The sequence below is a fragment of the Sapajus apella genome, unplaced genomic scaffold (genome assembly GCF_009761245.1).
Source record: "Sapajus apella isolate SASKATOON/1434 unplaced genomic scaffold, GSC_monkey_1.0 scaffold4, whole genome shotgun sequence".
NCBI classification, from domain to species: domain Eukaryota; kingdom Metazoa; phylum Chordata; class Mammalia; order Primates; family Cebidae; genus Sapajus; species Sapajus apella.
The window spans coordinates 32,630,850-32,650,015 of NW_022436944.1; the positions used below are offsets into that span (position 1 = coordinate 32,630,850).

Consider the following 19,166-nt stretch of genomic DNA (forward strand, 5'->3'; position numbering starts at 1 on the left):
GAACAGGAATAGTGCAAACAGGAGTCCTTTGCCAACTATAAAGTACCCTGCAAAGAGTATATTACAGCCCCAGGAGAGGTTTGCAGCTTAACAATTAGCTGTAGATTTTTTCCCATCTCTAGTCATTTTTATTTGTGTTTAAGGCTTTCCTCTTTTCAACAATGGGCCTTTACCGTTGAGCCAGTGTTACTGATCCTAACTCACCTTCCATGGTGAGTTAATTCACACACTTTGACCTAAACCGCTCTGAAAAGAAAAAGAAAAACAATCAAGGTATATGGCATTAAACTCTGACATTACTCCATCCAAAGTCAGGAGCTTCTCAGTGCTAATAAGATTTTCAATAAGTAATTCATTTATCTAAATAACTCACCCATAATTAACTTGTTATTTTAATCAATTAATTTTTCTAATAGAGCAAAAAATATATCCTTACAGATTAAGGCCACCAAGATAAAAACATACACTACACATACATGCTGTTTGCTTTTTTTTGAGACAGAGTCTTGCTCTGTCGCCCAGGGTAGAGTGCAGTGGTGCGATCTTGACTCACCGCAACCTCTGCCTCCTGGGTTCAAGCAATTCTCCTGCCTCAGCCTCCTGAGTAGCTGACAGGCATGCACCACCATGCCAGCTAATTTTTGTATTTTTAGTAGAGACAGGGTTTCACCCAGTTGGTCAGGCTGGTCTCAAACTTCTGACCTTGTGATCCACCCACCTCTGCCTCCCAAAGTGCTGGGATTATAGGAGTGAGCCACAGTGCCTGGTACTTTTTGCTTTTGACCTGTTCACTACCCTTCTAGAAATCTAAAAACAGTAACTACAGCAGCAAAAACTTACTAAGCCTTACTATGTGCCAGGCTCCTTTCTAAACACTTCACAGTGATGACCTCATGTATTCCTCACAAACTTCAATAAGCTAGGTACTAGAATTTCCCTTCTTTTATAAATGAAAGCAGACAGGTTAAGTATATCCGATCGACAGCACTTTGGGAGGCCGAGGTGGGTGGATCATGAGGTCAGGAGTTTGAGACCAGCCTTAGCAACATGGTGAAACCCCGTCTCTACTAAAAATACAAAAATTAGCTGGCTGTGGTGGCCAAGGCACCACCACTCACAGCACACCACTCCTCACATTTGGCCCTGCCATGGTGGCCCACTGAACACCACTGCAACCTCTGGGAGTCTTCTGCACCTAGGCCGGGTGGAGAAGAGCCAGGGATCCAAAGCCCAGGGTGCAGAAGGACCTGGGAGCACCTGCAATTCCAGCTACTTGGGAGGCTGAGACAGGAGAATCATTTGAACCCAGGATGTGGAGGTTGTAGTGAGCCGAGACCGCACCATTGTACTCCAGCCTGGGCAACAGAATGAGATTCCATCTAAAAAAAAAAAAAGTGTGTCCAATCGATGGCCGCTAAGACTTAAACACAGGCAATTTAATTCCTTATAACCACTTTTCCAGATGGCCTCCAAGATCTGTCTATCCCAAAGCACACATCCCTCAATACTATGCTATATACATTTTTTCATCCATAAGTTGGGTAAAAATTATACCCCATAGGTTTATTATGAAGATTAAATGAGTAGCACAGGTTAAGAGCTCATAAACGCGCTTGGCACACAGAAATTCCAGAATTAGTTATCATTAATATTAAAGATATACTCAGAAATACAGGCATTTATAGATACAAAGATTTTTTCAATCCCACATTGTCTATAATAGCAAAGAATTTGCAAATAACTCAAATATGCACACTGAGAAATTTGTTAAACAAATGGAGGCAAGCATCCTTGGTGGAATATTACATAGCCATTATTTAAATGAGTGTTTCATTATTTAAGAAAATGTACCAACTGTCCTCAGGATTTTTAATAATAATAATAGCTAACACTGCTTACTACATGCCAGGCAATGTTTTAAGTACTCAGATTTATTTAATCCTTACAATTGACACATTTAGGAAACTATATAACTATCAAGATCTTTTTTTGTTTTTTTGAGACGGAGTCTCACTCTGTCACCCAGGCTGGAGTACAATGGTGTGATCTCAGCTCACTGCAACCTCTGCCTCCCAGGTTCAAGCGATTCTCCTGCCTCAGCCTCCTAAGCAGCTGGGATTACAGGCATGCACCACCACACCCAGCTTATTTTTATATTTTTAGCAGAGACAAGTTTCACCATGTTGACCAGGCTGGTCTCAAACCCCTGGCCTTGTGATCCACCCACCTTGGCCTCCCAAAGTGCTGGAATTACAGGTGTGAGCCACTGTGCCTGGCCAACTATCCAGATCTTAATCTTATAAATTGGTGCTAGGAAAGTTTACCAAAATGAGGGTCTTCTCAAGTTAAACAAAACGGTTGCATAGCCTTCTAAGTTTGTCAGATTTTCATTCCTTTATTTATAAATTTATGTTTTCCTAATTATAAAAATAGTTCTGTTCATAAAGTTAATAACAACAGTTTCATCACTAGAGATTAGGTGATGATGATCTCTGAGTGATGAAGTTGTGAATGATTTTATTTTTAGTTATTGATTTTTTTTAGAGACAGGGTCTTGCTCTGTCACCCAGGCTGGAGTGCAATGGTGTGACCATGGCTTACTGCAGCCCTATTTTTATTTATTTATTTTAATATTTTATAATCAGAAAAAAAATAGACTTACAATTAAAGGATTGAAAAGGTTGATCTGCTTTCACAATTCCCAGTAGCCCTGACCATCACCTGGAATGTCACCCTACTTCCTGTGGCTCCTAGGCAAGACACTCCCCTGAGCTCCCTGGACTCCAGAGCTGAGCCCCCCGAGGAGTCCAGCACTTGGGCTGGCTCTGTGTTTCTGTACTGCTCAGAGCTGGAGGAGCCCACAGAGTGGGTGGGGGACAGCATACAACAGGCATCCTTATCCTGGAGGCTGAGGAAGAGGTGTTTGGGAAGGAGATCTTCAATGCCACACTTGGCAGAAGTGCTGTGTATCTGAGTGTCTGAGCCCAGCCTTCAAAGCAGAGCCCTCCTACCATGATGGCAGTGATGTGGTCCTCCAGGGTCTCCTCCATGGGCCATGCCAAGTCACCACCACTCACAGCATTCCACCCATCACACGTGGCCCTCTCATGGTGGCCCACTGTGCACCACTGCACTCTCTGGGTATCTTCCGGACCTAGGCCGGGTGGAGAAGAGCCAGGGATCCAAAGGAAGCCCCAGGTGGGTCTGGGAGCTTAGTGCCCCTGGCTGCAGAGTAGCTGTCCAACGAGGCCCTCAGTGGCAGCAGCAGCGCTGACATGTCTCATTCCCACGACACTGCTCATTCCTGCCTGTCACCCTCCGGGAGAAATGGGGAACTCAGTTCTCAGAAAAAGCAATGAAGACAGAGCTTCCCCCTGCTCCTGACCTCAGCTCCTCAGGCATCACCTCCCCAGGGAGGCCACTCTGAGTACTAGCACAGCTCAGGGCCTTCTGGGGTTTTCTCTTGCAAGACTGGGTTCCCCATCCAGGAAGTATGCCCCAGTTGGCAGTCACGAGTTCTGTTCTGGGTGGGCCGGCTTGCTCTCCCCTCACCCAGTGTCTTTGCTCACCTCCATATGCCCACATCTAACACAGCAGCTGCCCTTATGTAGATGCTAATACCGACTGGTTGACTAAATGGAGGGTAAAGCTAGAGGAAGGAAGGGAAGGAGGGAGGTAGGTAGGGAGGGAGGGAGGGAGGGAAGGAAGGAAGCTTAGAGATCCAGTGGATGGCCAGACCAGAAACCTTTGGGTGGTGGTAGCGGCTACGTTCCCACTTCAGTTTAGGATGGACTATTTTTATGCTCCATATCAAATAGACTCACCTTGGGTGGGATGACCCCAGCTAGTAAAAAGGAGCCAGAACCATCATGACTTCAAGTTGTCTTTAAAACCCTTTTCTAATCACATACGTCAGGTCTTTTTTCCAGCTCAGCAGAAAACCCCCTCATGAACCCAATGCAGTTAGTAGCTCCCTTGGGCTCTGCAGGCCAATAAAGATTGGGTGAGGCTTGCAGGCACCAGAAAAGCCTCCCACAATGGCCCTGGCCTGCCCTGCTGCCCAGGCTGGCCAGGTACCTCCAGGGACCTTGCATACCTCTTTTTAGATGCTTAGTAGCAGAAAAATACACATATCCCAGGTACAGCTTGGCATCCATCTTAGGTGGGCCTTTAAAAACCCATGGGCAGCATCAGTAAACAGATCTGTCCCGTGAGGAGAGCCAAAGAGTTGAAATTCAGGTGACTTCTCTTTTCCAAAATGTTCCTGTTGAAAGGACAAAAGAGATGGCGAAGGAGGGAGGATGGCATAGAGGTAAAGGTAAAACAAACCCCAAAACAGACAAAGGAAACAGCAAGACATGAGTGGCTGAGGGTGAAGGCAGTGGCTGAGGTCCCCCGCATCCCTGGGGCATGGTGAGGGAAAGCTCTACTTAAATTCTAGCTTGTCTGCCTGGTGTGGCCTCAGGAAAACTGCCAGGGCCACCCCTCGGGTCCACCCCTCTCCACTGCGGGCTGCTGCTCTGTGTTCCCGTGGGGCATTCAGCGAAGGCTGCCTTCCGCTCAGGTCACCTGATCACCCTAAGCGCCTGTGGTGGTCTCCATCCTGCAGAGGCTGGTAGTCCGACACTGTGGGCTGCAGTCAGACTTCCCGATCTCCTCTTCTCCCTATGCCAAGCCTGCCACTGAAGGAGCAGCTGTGGGACACCAAACAGTCCCTTCCCCTTTCTGGCCTCCAAAAACCAAAGGGCTCTTTGCTTAGGATTCTGGTTGACTGGCCCAAAGCCATTCCTGACATAGCTCACAGCAGCACCTACCCACGTGCTCTTTCAAATGGCTGGCTGGCGTTTGCTTTTGCAGTGACTCTACATGAAATGTCACCTGCTGCCCTCCCTGACAACCCCTACCCCCTGCCTTCTTAGGGTACACACAATTACTCCCAGATACACTCTGCGAATCAGTCCCTTTGTCCTCCACAAAGGACACCATCCATGTCCCTGAGGTGTTGCAATTCCACCGGGTGAGAATCCATATCCATATGTCTCCCACACTCATCTGTGAACGACTCAAGACAAGTCTTTGCCTAGTCTGTGTCTGAATCCCCCAGTGCTAAGGAGAGAGCATTGGCAGAGGTGTCAGGAGGGCAGGATCATCTGCTGTGGGATGACAGGGGAGCACTTTGTAGAGGAAGAGGGCATGTGAGCTCATCCCGAGAACCCGTTTAGAATGAAAAATAATTAAGTGGAACAAGAGGAACTTCTGCGGAGAGTCTTTAGTCCACCAGGTTGGTGGTGCCAGGCAACGTTTTATGCCTCTGCTGTCTATAATGCATACAGACTGAGCGGTTTGTCAGTGAAGAGGACCACATGTGGCAGGGCTCACTGCATCCTGAACACATCAGGACGTTCAGAGTGGAAGGAAAGCGAGGAAGTTAACCTCCCTCTAAATCCAAGCGGGGAGCACTAAGCCTGAGGGGAGGATGGCGGGTGGGGATACCTGGGGCTGGTTGAGAAGCTCCCAGATCAAGTCCTCCTTGCCGCCCACACTTTGGGCCACGATGGTGTGAGAAGGGACCCAGGCCACGTGGCAGTCCTTGTATTCATCTACCGGCTTCCGGGTGTTGTCCAGGCAAAGCAGCTGATACTCATTCCTGTCAGCCTTGTTTGCCAAGTTCTCTGGGGAGGGAAAGCCCAGGTGACCAACTACAGGAGGCCCATGGGCCATGGTTAGGATGATCCCTGACCCTCACAGAACCATGTAATATGTGACCTGAAGAGGACTGAGAGAGAATTTTTTCCAAACACATTTTATACAGGTAAGGACTAGAGGCCTCAGGAGTGAAACAGCTGGTTCACAGTCTCACTGCAGGTAGACACAGGGCTGGGAGGTGTGCCTGGCCCAGGGCCCTCCAACTGCCCCACTTCTCTGTGTCTCCGCTAATAGGAATGGTGACAGCAAATGTGTACTGGGCAGTCATAGCTCATCAAAGACTTGCTGAAGGCTTTCGGGCTGTGTTGCATTTAATCCTCACAACAACTGGGAGAGGCCAGTAATATGATTATCTCATTCTACAGATGAGGAAACTGAGACTCAGAGACTTAAGGTAACTCATCTGGGGCTGACACATTACCATGCCAGGACAGCCCAGGTCCCCCACTAAAGAGGCCACATTCCCTTTGAGGCAGAGACTGTGGGGGAAAGCTGGGAGGGCAGAGAGCTGGAAGGAGGTCTAGGAGCCTAGTCAGGGCACTCTGCAGGTACAAAGATGAACCAGAAAGACCCTATGAGGAAAACAGGCTCTTTGATTCCATTGTCTAGGTATTAGAAACTGTTGTGGGTTCAATACATTCATATATTGAAGTCCTAATCCACATTACCTCAGAATTTGACCTTATATGGAAATAGGGTCCTTGCAAATGTAATTAGTTAGGATGTGGTCACACTGGGATAGGGTGGACCCCTAATCCAATACAACTGGTGTTCTTATGAAAAGGGGAAGTTTGAACTCAGAAGACATGCACATAGGGAGAAGGCCATGTGAATATGAAAGCAGAGATTGGAGTGATGCGTCTGTGAGTCAGGCAACACCAAAGATAACCAGCAAACCACCGGAAGCAAGGGCAGCGGCCTGGAACAGATTCTCCCTCACAGCTCTCAGGAGAACCCAACCCTGCCAACACATGATCTTGGCATCCTAGCCTCCAGAGGTATCAGACAATATATTTCTGTTGCTTAAGCTACCCAGTTCATGGTATTTTGCTACAGCAGTCCAAGAAAACGAATACAGATGTGTTACCAAATGGAAAGTCTGGACTGTGAGTAGTCCAGGTTCTCGGCACATTGAACAAAGAATTGAACAAAATGCGTGAATGAGGCAATGAAAGTGCAGATTGATTGAAGAGAAAGTACACTGCACGGAGTGGCAGCAGGGTCCAGTAAGCAGCTCAAGAGCCCTGATTACAGTGTTCTTTAGGGTTTTTATTAAGCAAAAAGCATTTGGCAACGCCCAGGTGCTCTTTAGAGGCCTCTAATTGGTTACACCCTATGAAGGATGGCCCATGGCCAATCAGAGGCTGAAGGGGAGACTTCTGAGAGAGAGGATGTGGCCTATATGCTGCCTAATCTTGCCTAGAACTAACGGACTGCACCTGCTGCTCTGTTGCTTCTGACTTAACCCTTGATTACCCTAATTCCCTATTCTTCTGCCTCAGATGGCCTTTGAGGTTGATAAAATCTCAAACCGAAAGAGGAGTGTACTCAGGGCTCCTGTGAGTGGTTACAATTTTAATTCAGTATTTTCTCTAGAAAATATATTTTAAATCTTTACATTAAAAGAAAAGTTTCAAAATGATTTAGTAATGTTAGAATTAAATTTAGAGAATCAATATGACCTAATGACTTCAGAAATAAATCACTTTTCCACCTTGGCCACTCCAGGGCCCAGTGTGACAGCAGCAGCCCGGGGTTCTCCACCCCCACTCATTATCATAGTCTCATGACATTCTACTACCAGGCAAGAAGGGAATCTTGCAAAATAGTACACAAGTAACTTTGGGCAAAGGTTAATCAAGATGGCCTGGCACAATCTGGTTTTCGTAGAGTGAGGATGTTTTCAGATACTTCAGGGGGAGATGGAAGATGCTGCCACTATCATTAAGTTTGGTAACTTGAGCATCCTAAGGACATAATTATTATTTGGAACAACTTGATGAGACCCATAGGTCACCCCACTAATTAAAATTGTGGATAATAAGACATGCATCAATTGCCAAAATGCTAACAAAGCAGGTCAATGTGTAATAATGAGGAGACAGTGAATTGTGAATAATTGAACATGGGAACAAAGGACACTGAAGTCAATTTCATGTTAGGGAAAGACACTAGGTTGTAAGGAACTGGGACCCATGTAAAAAGTAAGGACCTGGCTGGGCGCAGTGGCTCATGCTTGTAATACCAGTACTTTCGGAGGCCAAGGCAGACAGATCATGAGGTCAAGAGATTGAGACTATATTGGCCAACACGGTGAAACTCTGTCTCTACTAAAAATACAAAAATATTAGCCAGGCATGGTGGTGTGTGCCTGTAGTCCCAGCTACTGAGGAGGCTGAGGCAGGAGGCAGGAGAATCGCTTGAACTGTGGAGGTGGAGGTTGCAGTGAGCTATGATTACGCCCCTGCACTCCAGCCTGGGCAACAGAGCAAGATCCTGTCTCAAAAAAAAATGGTTCTTTTTTTTATTATTAATTATTGTTGTTAATCTCTTACTGTACCTAATTTATAAACCAGACTTTATCATAAGTATGTATGTATAGGAAAAAAATAGTATATTAGGGTTTGGCACTATCCATGATTTCTAGCATCCATTGTAGGTCTTAGAACATATCCCCCTCGAATAAGGTGGGACTGCTATGTTTGTTCTTTCTTTAGTGCTCAGTTTGCTTAATCTATAAGTCTACTAAACACATTTTATGAACATTTAAACAATACTTACCATCTAATAAAACAAGTTTTAATAATTCTGTGCTGAGAATTACAGGCGCGAGTCACTGTGCCCAGCCAAAATAGAGCAATTATAACATATGCTGTAATAGAAGTTAAGTGAAGGTGGCCTCTCTCTCTCTCAAAATATCTTCTTATACCATACTCACCCTTCTTGTGAAGGCACTGCGACATAAATGGAAAGTGCCAGGAATAGCAATTCACAAGTATGACATTGCCTGCTGTTCTGATAGCGTGATAGAATCTCTCACTGTCCTGCTCTGTCCCTCCCCGGATGTGAATCCTGCCTTTGTCAACGCTGTATCCATGCTGCCCACATTACCTGCTCATTAGTTACTTAGTAGCCTTCTCAGTGATCAGATCCACCACTGTGGTAGGACAGGGCTTCTGTGTTCCAGTAACCCCTATTTTACTTAGTAATAGCCCTAAGGTGCAAGAGTAGTAATGTAATATTTTGCACCTTGGCTGGCGACAGGTCCAACTATGTTAAATGATACTGTGGATAAGGGGGAATTACTGTAACAGAATTTCTATGTTTCTGTGCTTACATAGAAACTCTCCTGTGGCATTAATGAGCTTCACCTATCTCTCTATATAAGGCAATTTTTGGGTAAGAACCAGTTCCTCGGCCGGGCGCGGTGGCTCACACCTGTAATCCCAGCACTTTGGGAGGCCGAAGTGGACGGATCATGAGGTCAGGAGTTCAAGACCAGACTGGCCAACAAGGTGAAACCCCGTCTCTACTAAAAATACAAAAATTAGCTGGGTATGGTGGCTCGTGCTGTAATCCCAGCCACTTGGGAGGCTAAGGTAGGAGAATTGCTTAAACCGGGACCCAGGAGGCGGAGGTTGCAGTAAGCCTAGATCACGGCACTGCACTCCACCCTGGGCTACAGAGAGAGACTCCATCTCAAAAAATAAATAAATAAATAAATAAATAACCAGCTCCTCTGGCTAGGGTGGGGTCCACGAGGTTCTTTAGCACCTACCACACACTGTTATGTGCCTCACGACACGCATGCCCCACGCCATCCTTCAGACACCTGACAGACAGGAGAGCCACAGTCAAGCACAGGCCTCGCTTCTTCCCCATGCAGCCCCTCTGAGGGTTGGCCGGGGCCGCTGGCTCACAGGGCTTTGCTGGGAGTATCAATCTGTCTCACAGAGGCGATGGCTTTGTCTGAGGGGCCTTTGAACCCCACAGCTAAGCCTAGGCCAGGAGCAGCCAGGAGCTCTGGAAGTCACAAACCCAGCCAACTCTGAGGAGGCAGCATGGGAAAGAAGGACCCTCATTTTCCTCTTAGAAAGCAGCCAAAAGCAACAGGTATTAAAATAAATAAATAAAAACTAAAGGCTTTAAGGCTTTGTATGGGGCTAATAACTTTGGAAAGCCTTGGAGTAGTAGCCATTTCTCTTATGGAGCATGGAGTATGCAGAGGTGCCTGCCAGGGGCTGAGAGGGAGATGGGGCGAGGCATGCATGAGAAGCAGCTCAGCAGAAAGATGTGTGCCAGTAGGTCTTGGCCTTTGGCCCTTTCGAAAACCCAGACCTGTGTCAGTAGATCTCAGAGTCCCAGACACGAGTCTGTCTTCCCAGCATTCCCTCGTCCAGGAGGGGAACATGGGCAGACCCCAAGCTCTGGGGCGGCTAGGGGCTCCCACACAGAAGAGTGCTCTGTGGATGGTTAGGAGCAAGGGTTGGCCATGGGAGGCACCTGGGACCCCAGGTTCCACACTGTTGCTCTGTGTGGCCCGGGGTTGGCCCTGTCCACTCTCTGTGCTTTTGTTTCCCCAGTGTCAGGCTGAGGAGCAGCAGTGGGCTCTCACTCACTTGAAGGCTCCTGTGTAGCCACAGTACAGTTCATGGGAGGACAGGAGCACTCGTCTCTCCCTTTCCCTGCACACAGTTGACACAGGCTGGGAACTTCTTCATGTCCGCACAGGAGACACAGCTGCTGGAGAACAACTTGGCCGCTGCTGCTCCACACAGAGACATGGACGCCAGGGCATGAGCTGGCCGCGGCCTCCAGGTCACACATGTGTGAGAGAGCAGCCCTCACTGAGAGCCCGTGCATCTGCACACACCTCCCAGGACTGGCCAAGGAAGTGGGTGTGCAGGGGCCAGCCAGTGCAGCCTGCCGGAGATGGCTGGCAAGGCCCACGCATTTAATAGATGAGTTACCTTAAAAAAAGGAGAGAGGTTTAGTATACAGGTATAAGGCCACTGGGCCTTGTGAACACCATCCAGACGAGAAGCAAAAATAATTGGTATGGCTTTTAGTCCATCTTGTGGGCTCCAGCTCATGACTTTGGCCTCTAGGTAGTTCTTGCACACTTTACATGCATCTTTACATACATCTTTACATACATCTCTCTTTCCTGACTGACTCCTCTGCAAACACCAATAACAGATGCAAAAAGACAGCAGTCTTATAGAGATTACTTTACTAGCACCCACAACTGTGTAAGGTCAATTTCCTCTAAGATACCTTTCTTTCCATAAACACGCACACACATTAGCAAAAACAGATGAAAATTTATGCACATCTTTATGACCCTTACTGAATAATTCTAAATTGGTTTCCAGAAATGATATAGAAATGTATGATTTATAATGCCAATAGCAATGCATACCAATTTCACTGCAAACCTACCAGTGAGAAGTGTGATCGGTTTAGAAATGCCATTACATTACTAGATATAAACTGTTACTTTTAGAATGGGTTTATTTGCATTTCTTTATTAAAAGGGATGAACATTTTTCCTTTATTGTTAATATCCTTAGTTGTACTATCTCAGGCAGTGTGCCAAGCATGTTTCTTTCCTCTAATTTTCACAGTTGTTATTGTACCCTGTTTTAGAGAAAAGATTTTTAAAAAACTGTCAGGGAATGAAACAACTGGGGTTGAACTTAATATTTGAACCATCCAGGCCTGTTTGACTCCAAAACCTATACAGCCTTTTAACTGTCTATAGGTAGGAAATATTAAAGAAAAAGAACAGAAGATGCCAAATTACCTTACACAGAATCCCATGCTGGTGATGAAAAGGGACAAATTTACTTGAAAATTTCTTCAGGAATAGCAACAAAGGGTAAGAAGCACAAGCAAAGGAGTGGAATTATGCAGGCCAGGCACCTTTGTGTGGAATATCAAGATACGGCCTTTTTTAGAAGTCTGGATTTTCAGCCACCACTGTACTTATATTAAAAAAAAAAGTGGAGAGTAGCTGGATGTGGTATTGTCTGCTTACAGCCCAGCTCCTTGGAAGGTTGAGGCAGGAGGATTGGTCTCACTATGTTGAGACCAACATGGGTCTCTACAAAAAATAAAAAATTAGCTATGTGTGGTGGCATGTGCCTATAGTTCTAGTTACTCAGGAGGCTGAGGTGGGAGAATCTCTTGAGCCCAGGTCTGAAACTGCAGTGAGCCATGATTGCACCACTGCACTCCAGTCTGGGCAACAGAGTGAGAACATATCTCCAAAAAAAGAAAGAACGAAAGAGCAAAAGAAAAGGAAGAAAGGAAGAAGGAAGGAAGGAAGGAAGGAAGGAAGGAAGGGAGGGAGGGAGGGAGGGAGGGAGGGGAAGAGTGTGAGTAATAGCCAGGAAGCCTCCCATCACTTGAAAAAAAAATGGAGAAAAAGTTCAAATAGAAGCATCATAAAAGACTATATATGGATATAGGAATGGCCAATAAGAACATGAAAAGATCTTCACATCTTCAGTCCCCAGAGAAATGCAAATTAAAACCACATGGAGATCAGTTTCACTACATACCTATTAGAACGCATATCTATTAGAATGGCTATCTCTGAAGACTGACACCACCGAGAACCAGAAGGACATGGAGCAGCTGAAGCTCTTATATGCCGCTGCTGGGAATGTAAAATGGCACAGCTATTCAAAGTTAAATTGAACATACACTTACCAGTATGCCCCAGTAATTCTAGATATTTAGAATTTCCCCAAAGACTTGTCCACTAATGTTTATTGCAGCTTTATTCATAATAGCCCCAAGTGGGAGACAATCTAAATGCCGATCAACAAGTGAATGGGTAAATAAGCTGTGGTAAAGCCATTCATTAGAGTACTACTCAATAATAAAAAGGAATGAACCATGACACACACAAGAACATGAATAACTCTCAAAACAATTATGCTGAGTTTAAAAAAAAAAAAAAGCCAAACAAAGCACAATATACTCTGTGATTCCACTTATGTGAAATCCTAGAAAAGACAAAACTGATCTATAGTGGCAGAAAGTAGGAATGACTGGGAGGAGGAAATGGGGTATCTTGAGGGTGATGAAAATGTCATTTATCTTGGTGATAACTATGTGAATCATTATATTTGCCAAGATTCACTGGACTGTATGTATACTTTAACTGAGTGCATGGTATTATATTATAGGTAAATCATACTTCAATTAAAATGATTTTAAAGGCCAGGGGCAGTGGTTAACACCTGTAATCCCCAAAATTTGGGAGGCTGAAGCAGAAGAATCACTTGAGCCCAGGAGTTCAAGACTATAGCCTGGCAAGATGGTGAGACTCCATCTCTACAAAAACTTTTTAAAAATTAAAAATTAGCTGGGCCAAAAGAAGCTGTCATCAGAGTGAACAGGCAACCTACAGAAAGGGAGAAAATTTTTGCAATCTACCCAGCTGACAAAGGACTAATATCCAGAATCTACAAGGAACTTAAACAAATTTGCAAGAACAAAACAAACAATCCCATCAAAAAGCGGGTGAAGGATATGAACAGACACTTCTCAAAAGACATTTATGTGGCCAACAAACATGAAAAAAAGCTCATCATCACTGTTTAATACAGAAATGTAAATCAAAACCACAATGAGATACCATCTCATGCCAGTTAGAATGGTGATCATTAAAAATACAGGGAACAATAGATGCTGGAGAAAATGTGGAGAAATAGGAATGCTTTTACACTGTTGGTGGGAGTGTAAATTAGTTCAACCATCGTGGAAGACAGTATAGCAATTCCTCAAGGATTTAGAACCAGAAATACCATTTGACCCAGCAATCCCATTACTGGGTATATACCCAAAGGATTATAAATCATTCTATTATAGACACATGCACATGTATGATTATTGCAGCACTATTCACAATAGCAAAGACTTAGAGCCAACCCAAATGCCCATCAGTGATAGACTGGATAAAGGAAATGTGGCACATATACACCATAGAATACTATGCAGCCGTAAGAAAGGATGAGTTAATGTCCTTTGCAGGGACACGGATGAACCTGGAAACCATCATTCTTAGCAAACTAACACAGGAACAGAAAACCAAACACCACATATTCTCACTCATAAGTGTGAGTTGAACAATGAGAACACATCAACACAGGGAGGGGAACATCACACACCGGGGCCTGTTGGGGGGTGAGGGGCTAAGGGACAGATAGCATTAGGAGAAATACCTAAGATAAATGATGGGTTGATGGGTGCAGCAAACCACCATGGCATGTGTATAACTATGTAACAAACCTGCATGTTCTGCACATGTACCCCAGAACTTACAGTATAATAACAATGAAAAAAAGAAAATTAAAAAAATTAGCTGGGCATGGTGATGCACACCTGTAGTTGCAGCTACTCAGGAGGGTGAGATGGGAGGATCGCTTTAGCCTAAGAGTTTGAGGTTGCAATGAGCTATGCTCACACCACTGCACTCCAGCATGGGTGACAGAGACCCTGTCTCAATAAAAAGAAAAAAAAAAAGATTTTTAAAAGAAAGAGAAAGTATGTGTAAGCAAGTTAAGGGTAGACAGAGTCAAGTAACCTAGACTAGATCACTCACTGAAAGCACTGGCCATGTGACAATTTGAAGTAGGAGTATTCAGAGCCCACTATGAATATTTCAGACTGTTCCTGAAACAGGAAAGTTGTGTATGCTTGCTGAAAAGAGAAAGTTCTGAAGAAGGGCAAAAAGCTGAGAAAGGAGGTGAAGGCCAAGGTGGAGATACAGACTGTCTGAGCACTTGGCTACTGGCTCTTTCAGGGCACGCCACTAACTGTCCCCTTCCCTTTGGTCTTTTTTATTTAAGCTACTTTGGTTGCGTTTTCTGTCATTTGCCACCAGAATAGCTCTTGTATGACAAGAACGCTGAGCTTTGAAGAAAGCATATCCCAGTCTCCGACCTGGTCCAGCAGCCAGGAGGGAGGGAAGGTGAGAGCGGAGGCCGAAATGGGCAGCTCTTGTCTCTGGTTTGTAAACACAGGGTGAATTGGGAAAATGAACTTTTGATCAGAGCCTGACATTGCCAGGACAAGAGACAGAGGAAGAACAGGCAGCACTGTTCCAGAAGAATTTGGAAACAATCCCAGACGGGCTGCACTCTGGGTTTCCTTGCGACTGCCATTGAGCCACATCTGTGCTCCAACTTCCAGCCTTCCCTAGCCCCAGCAGAGCTCTCTGTGTGGGCCCACGTGGCCGTGCTGAGCCAGGGAGGGGCCACCACAGTACTTCCCTTCCGTCCATCTTCTTGCTCTGCCCTTGCCGATGTTACCCCTCACTCCACATAAGACATCCTACCCCAGAAATTATTTACAGCAGCCTCAGACATGGCAGAACCAGGGCTGGACAGAACCAACAGTTGCTGAGCCAGGGAGCGCTCTTCACATGCATTAGTTGATTGACTTCCAATCATTGCCTTCCTCAAATGACCCAGTCAAGAGCCCTGGAGGAGCCCACCCTCGCAAAACAGGAAGGGACCCCCAGGATTTTTACCAGTGTAACTCACCTGTGCCTAGAGCTCTGCCTGCCACTAGACACAGTATCTCATTTTCACAGTACTTGTGTGTTTGTTGTGAAAAGGCAATTACTAGTGAATGAAACCAGCTCAGAGATGTCAAGGGACGGCTCAGAGTCACACAGCAGTGAGTGACAGGTGGATCTCATTCTACAGCAATTGCTTTTTCCCTATATCTCTCTACCTTTCTGTTGTATGGTAAAAGTACTAGAAGCACTATCCAGTTTGGGGCAAGAAAGACCCCTCTGGTTAGATGTTAGGCACACCTAACACCTGTCCCACCTGCTCCTTCCCCACACTTCATAATAACCCTTAAGCCCAGGGGAAAAAAATCCCTTCTCTCCTCTAACCCCATTTCCTTCACTGTAAAGAGGATCAGTAACCTCTAGGCCAGGGGTCATGAACTTATTCTGTTACGAGCTAAAGAGTAAATAAGACACACAGTCTCTGTCACAACTACTCAACTCTGACCTTGAAGCCTGTGAAAGTTGATCATGCAGAATTGGGTCATTTTTGTCATAACTGACTAAAACAGAGTGAGAAGTCACAGGGAAAAAGCACTGGGGACACATAACATTGCTCCACATGTGAAATTCTCAGCAAGCCTGGCTGCTGAAACTGCCTATTGTAACCTAAGACCAGTTTTAGTTAGCGGCTACTGAAACCTCGTTTTACCTGTTACAGTCCCTCAACAATCAGGACTTGCCAGTTCCCCAAAACTTTACTTGTGCCAGTGAACTTTCTAGAAGAACATTTCTCCTTTTCTATGGAACCTCCAATCTTCTCTTTGTTCTTTGGGCAAATGGAGGACCATCCAGTCTGTGTATATGCCCGGAATTTCAATTCTTATTCCCAAATAAAGTGTTTTAAACTTAGAGATATTTGACTTGGACAAGCCTGAAAGCTGCCATAGATGATATTTAACTGAGTGAGCATGACTGCATTCTAATAAAATTTTATTTATGGACACTGAAATTTGAATTTTATGTAATTTTCATGTCACATAATATTGCTGTTTTTTTTATTTCCCCTTCAACTTTTTTGACAGAGTCTCATTCTGTTGCCTAGGCTGGAGTGCAGTGGCGTGATCTCGGCTCACTGTAACCTCCACCTCCCTGGTTCAAGCCATTCTCAGGCCTCAGCCTCCCGAGTAGCTGGGATTAGAGTCGCACGCCACCACACCCGGCTAATTTTTGTATTTTCAGTAGAGACGAGGTTTCACCACGTTGGCCAGGCTGGTCTGGAACTCCTGACCTGAGATGATACACCGCCTCGGCCTCCCAAAGTGTTGGGATTACAGGCCTGAGCCACCGCGCCCGGCCTGTCCCCTTCAACCATTTAAAGATGTGAAAAGCGTTCTTGGCTCATCCAGCTGTATACAACACCAAGCCACCGACAGGATTTGGCCAGCTAGTCACAGTCTACAACCCTCTCCCTAGTCAATGGAGTTTCTGCAAGGACCAACGTGTCAGGTGCGCCCTCGTGGAGAAAGCACTTTTAGGGGCTCATCGCAGCCCCGGAGGCCCGCTTGTCCGGTCGTCGTGCAGGGTCCGGCTGTGACCGACCCGATGCTGGCACCCAGTGCCTCCCCGGTGCACCCTGCAGGGCCGGCGCCCACCTCCGCTCCCGGCGCCCACTCACCCAGGGCTCCAGCGCACAGCAGGGCGCAGAGGGCCAGCCTCATTCTCCGCGGCTGGCGCGCGTCACCAACCCCGCTCTCCCGCCTCGTCCGGCTTTACCCCGCTGGAGCAAGCAGCGCCTCCTGGGGAAGGTTCACCCGCCAGAGCTGATAGCCCTCGCCACTCCTCCCACTCCTCCCCCGGGGCAGCCAGCGAGCAGCCCGTGCCCTCCGCGGGACCGAAGGGCTGCAAGATGCCAGCCCCTCTCCAGTCCCCTGTCCAGCGCCTGCCCACCTCGGGCGAGGGGGCCGCACCGCAGAGCCTGAGCAGCTTCGGAGCGCGCTGGTCTTTACACTTTACAACCCAGAGACAGATCCGCCGGGGGTGCCAGGTGAGTTGCCAGTACACAGGTTTCCGACCCCCGGACCCTCATCTAGCCCAGCAGTTCCTCAACATCTCAAAAACACAAAATCCTCGGGATTCCGGGGCAGTCCATAGGGTGGAAAGTGTGAGCCCTTCCCCCTGGAAAGCACGCGCACACATATACACAACGTTTTGAACATAATTGTCAGGGATTCTCAGACTCTTTCTCCCAAAGGGTTTCCATCGGGAGAATGGACCACTCCTGTGTCCTCTCGGAAACTCCACCAAAATGACACTGTCCTCAGCAGCCCTTTGCTCTGGAAGGCCGAGGTCAGGTGAAGCCCCAGAGAGGGCTGCCTCTCCTCACCCCTGCAGCCCCATCCTGCTCAGGTCTGTGACTTCTGCCTGGAGAAAATCTGAATTTAAATGAAATTTTAAGAACTTTTAAAGTATAATAAATGTACATAAAATATCACATGTGCTAAATAAATGTGCAGCTTAATTATCATCAAATGAACACACCCACATAACCAGCACCCCCATCAAGAAACAGAACATTAACAGAGCTGGCACAGCCCAGGGCGGCCTCTTTCACTTACTTCCCATTCTCCCTCCCATAAAGGTACCCACTATCTTGACTTCTAACACATAGACTAATTCTGCTGATTTGTGAGCTTTATACAGATGGAATCATACCGTGCGTACAATTCGGTGTTTGGCTTCTTTTGCTGGAGAGGCTGTGTGTGAGATTCACCTATGCTGTTTATAGCTGCCCTTTACTCATTCCTGGTGTTGCATATTCTACACTGTGTATGCAGGACATTTTGTCTTTGCTCCTGATGGCTGTAGTCTTCAGTTTGGGCTCTTATGGATACTGCTGCTGTGAATATAATTATAATTTCATTTTCTATCTGTTGTTGGTATCTGGGGAAAAAAATTGTTTTTTGTATATTGACCTTGAATCCAATGATCTTGCTGAATTGTCTTCGTAGTTGGAATTGCTTCTTTTCTATTTACATCCTTATGTCTTATATGAATAATGTCGGTTTTGCTTTTTCCTTTCAGATCCTTAGGAGTCTTTTTTCTCTTGACTTACTGCACTGGCTAGAGCTTACATTTTACTACATGTCTTTTAGTGCACTTAGGTATGCATTACTGCAGGGTTTCCCCATATATCATGAAGCAGATATATGTTCAGCTTCAACAGATACTGCCAAACTGTTAATACAATATTGAGTAGAAGTGGTGATAGGGAAAGTTTTCAATTTTTCTCCGTTATGCAAACATTTTGCTGGTGTTTTGTTTTGTTTTAAATATTATTAACCATATCAAGGATCTTTCCTTCCTTCCTGGGTTGCCTAATTTTTTTTTTAAATCATGAATGGATGTTGCATTTTGTCAAGTATTTTTTCTACACCTAAGGTAATCATATGATTCCCTTTTCTTTTTATGCTAATGTGAACTTCTCTAATTCTCTTTCTTTCTTTCCTTTTTCTGTTTTCCTCCCTCCTTCCCTTCTTCCCTTCCTCCCTCCCTTTCTGCTTCCCTCCCTCCCTCCCTGCCTCTTTTTCTCTCTCTGTCTCTCTTTCTTTCTTTCTCTCTTTCTTCTTGCTTAATAGGGTCTTGCTCTATTGCCCAGGCTGGAGTACAGTTGTGGGATCGTAGTTCACTGAAGGCTCCACCTCCTAGGCTCAAGCGATCCTCCCTCCTCAGCCTCCCAAGTGCCTAGAACTGCAGGTGTGCACCACCATGCTGGGCTCCGTTAATTGATTTTTAAAGGTTAAACTACTCTTACATTCCTGGAATAAATCCCGCCTGGCTATTATGTATAACATTTTTTACATATTGCTGATCTTGATTACTTTTTTTAGAATTTTTTGCATTTGTGTTGATAAGAGAAATCATTCTG

General features: G+C 45.8%; 1 protein-coding gene and 1 pseudogene across 2 annotated transcripts in view; one reads left to right on the forward strand and one right to left on the reverse strand.

Moving 5' to 3' along the window:
• The window catches only part of TOPBP1 (DNA topoisomerase II binding protein 1), a 153,593-nt gene that overhangs the window by 62,507 nt on the left and 71,920 nt on the right, over positions 1-19,166 (forward strand). The window contains exon 1 of one of the 2 annotated variants that reach the window (XM_032266190.1): positions 17,133-17,285. The exons of the other annotated variant lie outside the window; for it this stretch is intronic. Coding sequence (XP_032122081.1) covers positions 17,148-17,285 — 138 coding nt within the window. The 5' untranslated portion in view covers positions 17,133-17,147. Of the gene's footprint in view, positions 1-17,132; positions 17,286-19,166 lie in introns of those variants that run through there. 2 annotated transcript variants of the gene reach the window in all.
• On the reverse strand, positions 124-17,175 carry LOC116541802 (annotated as a pseudogene).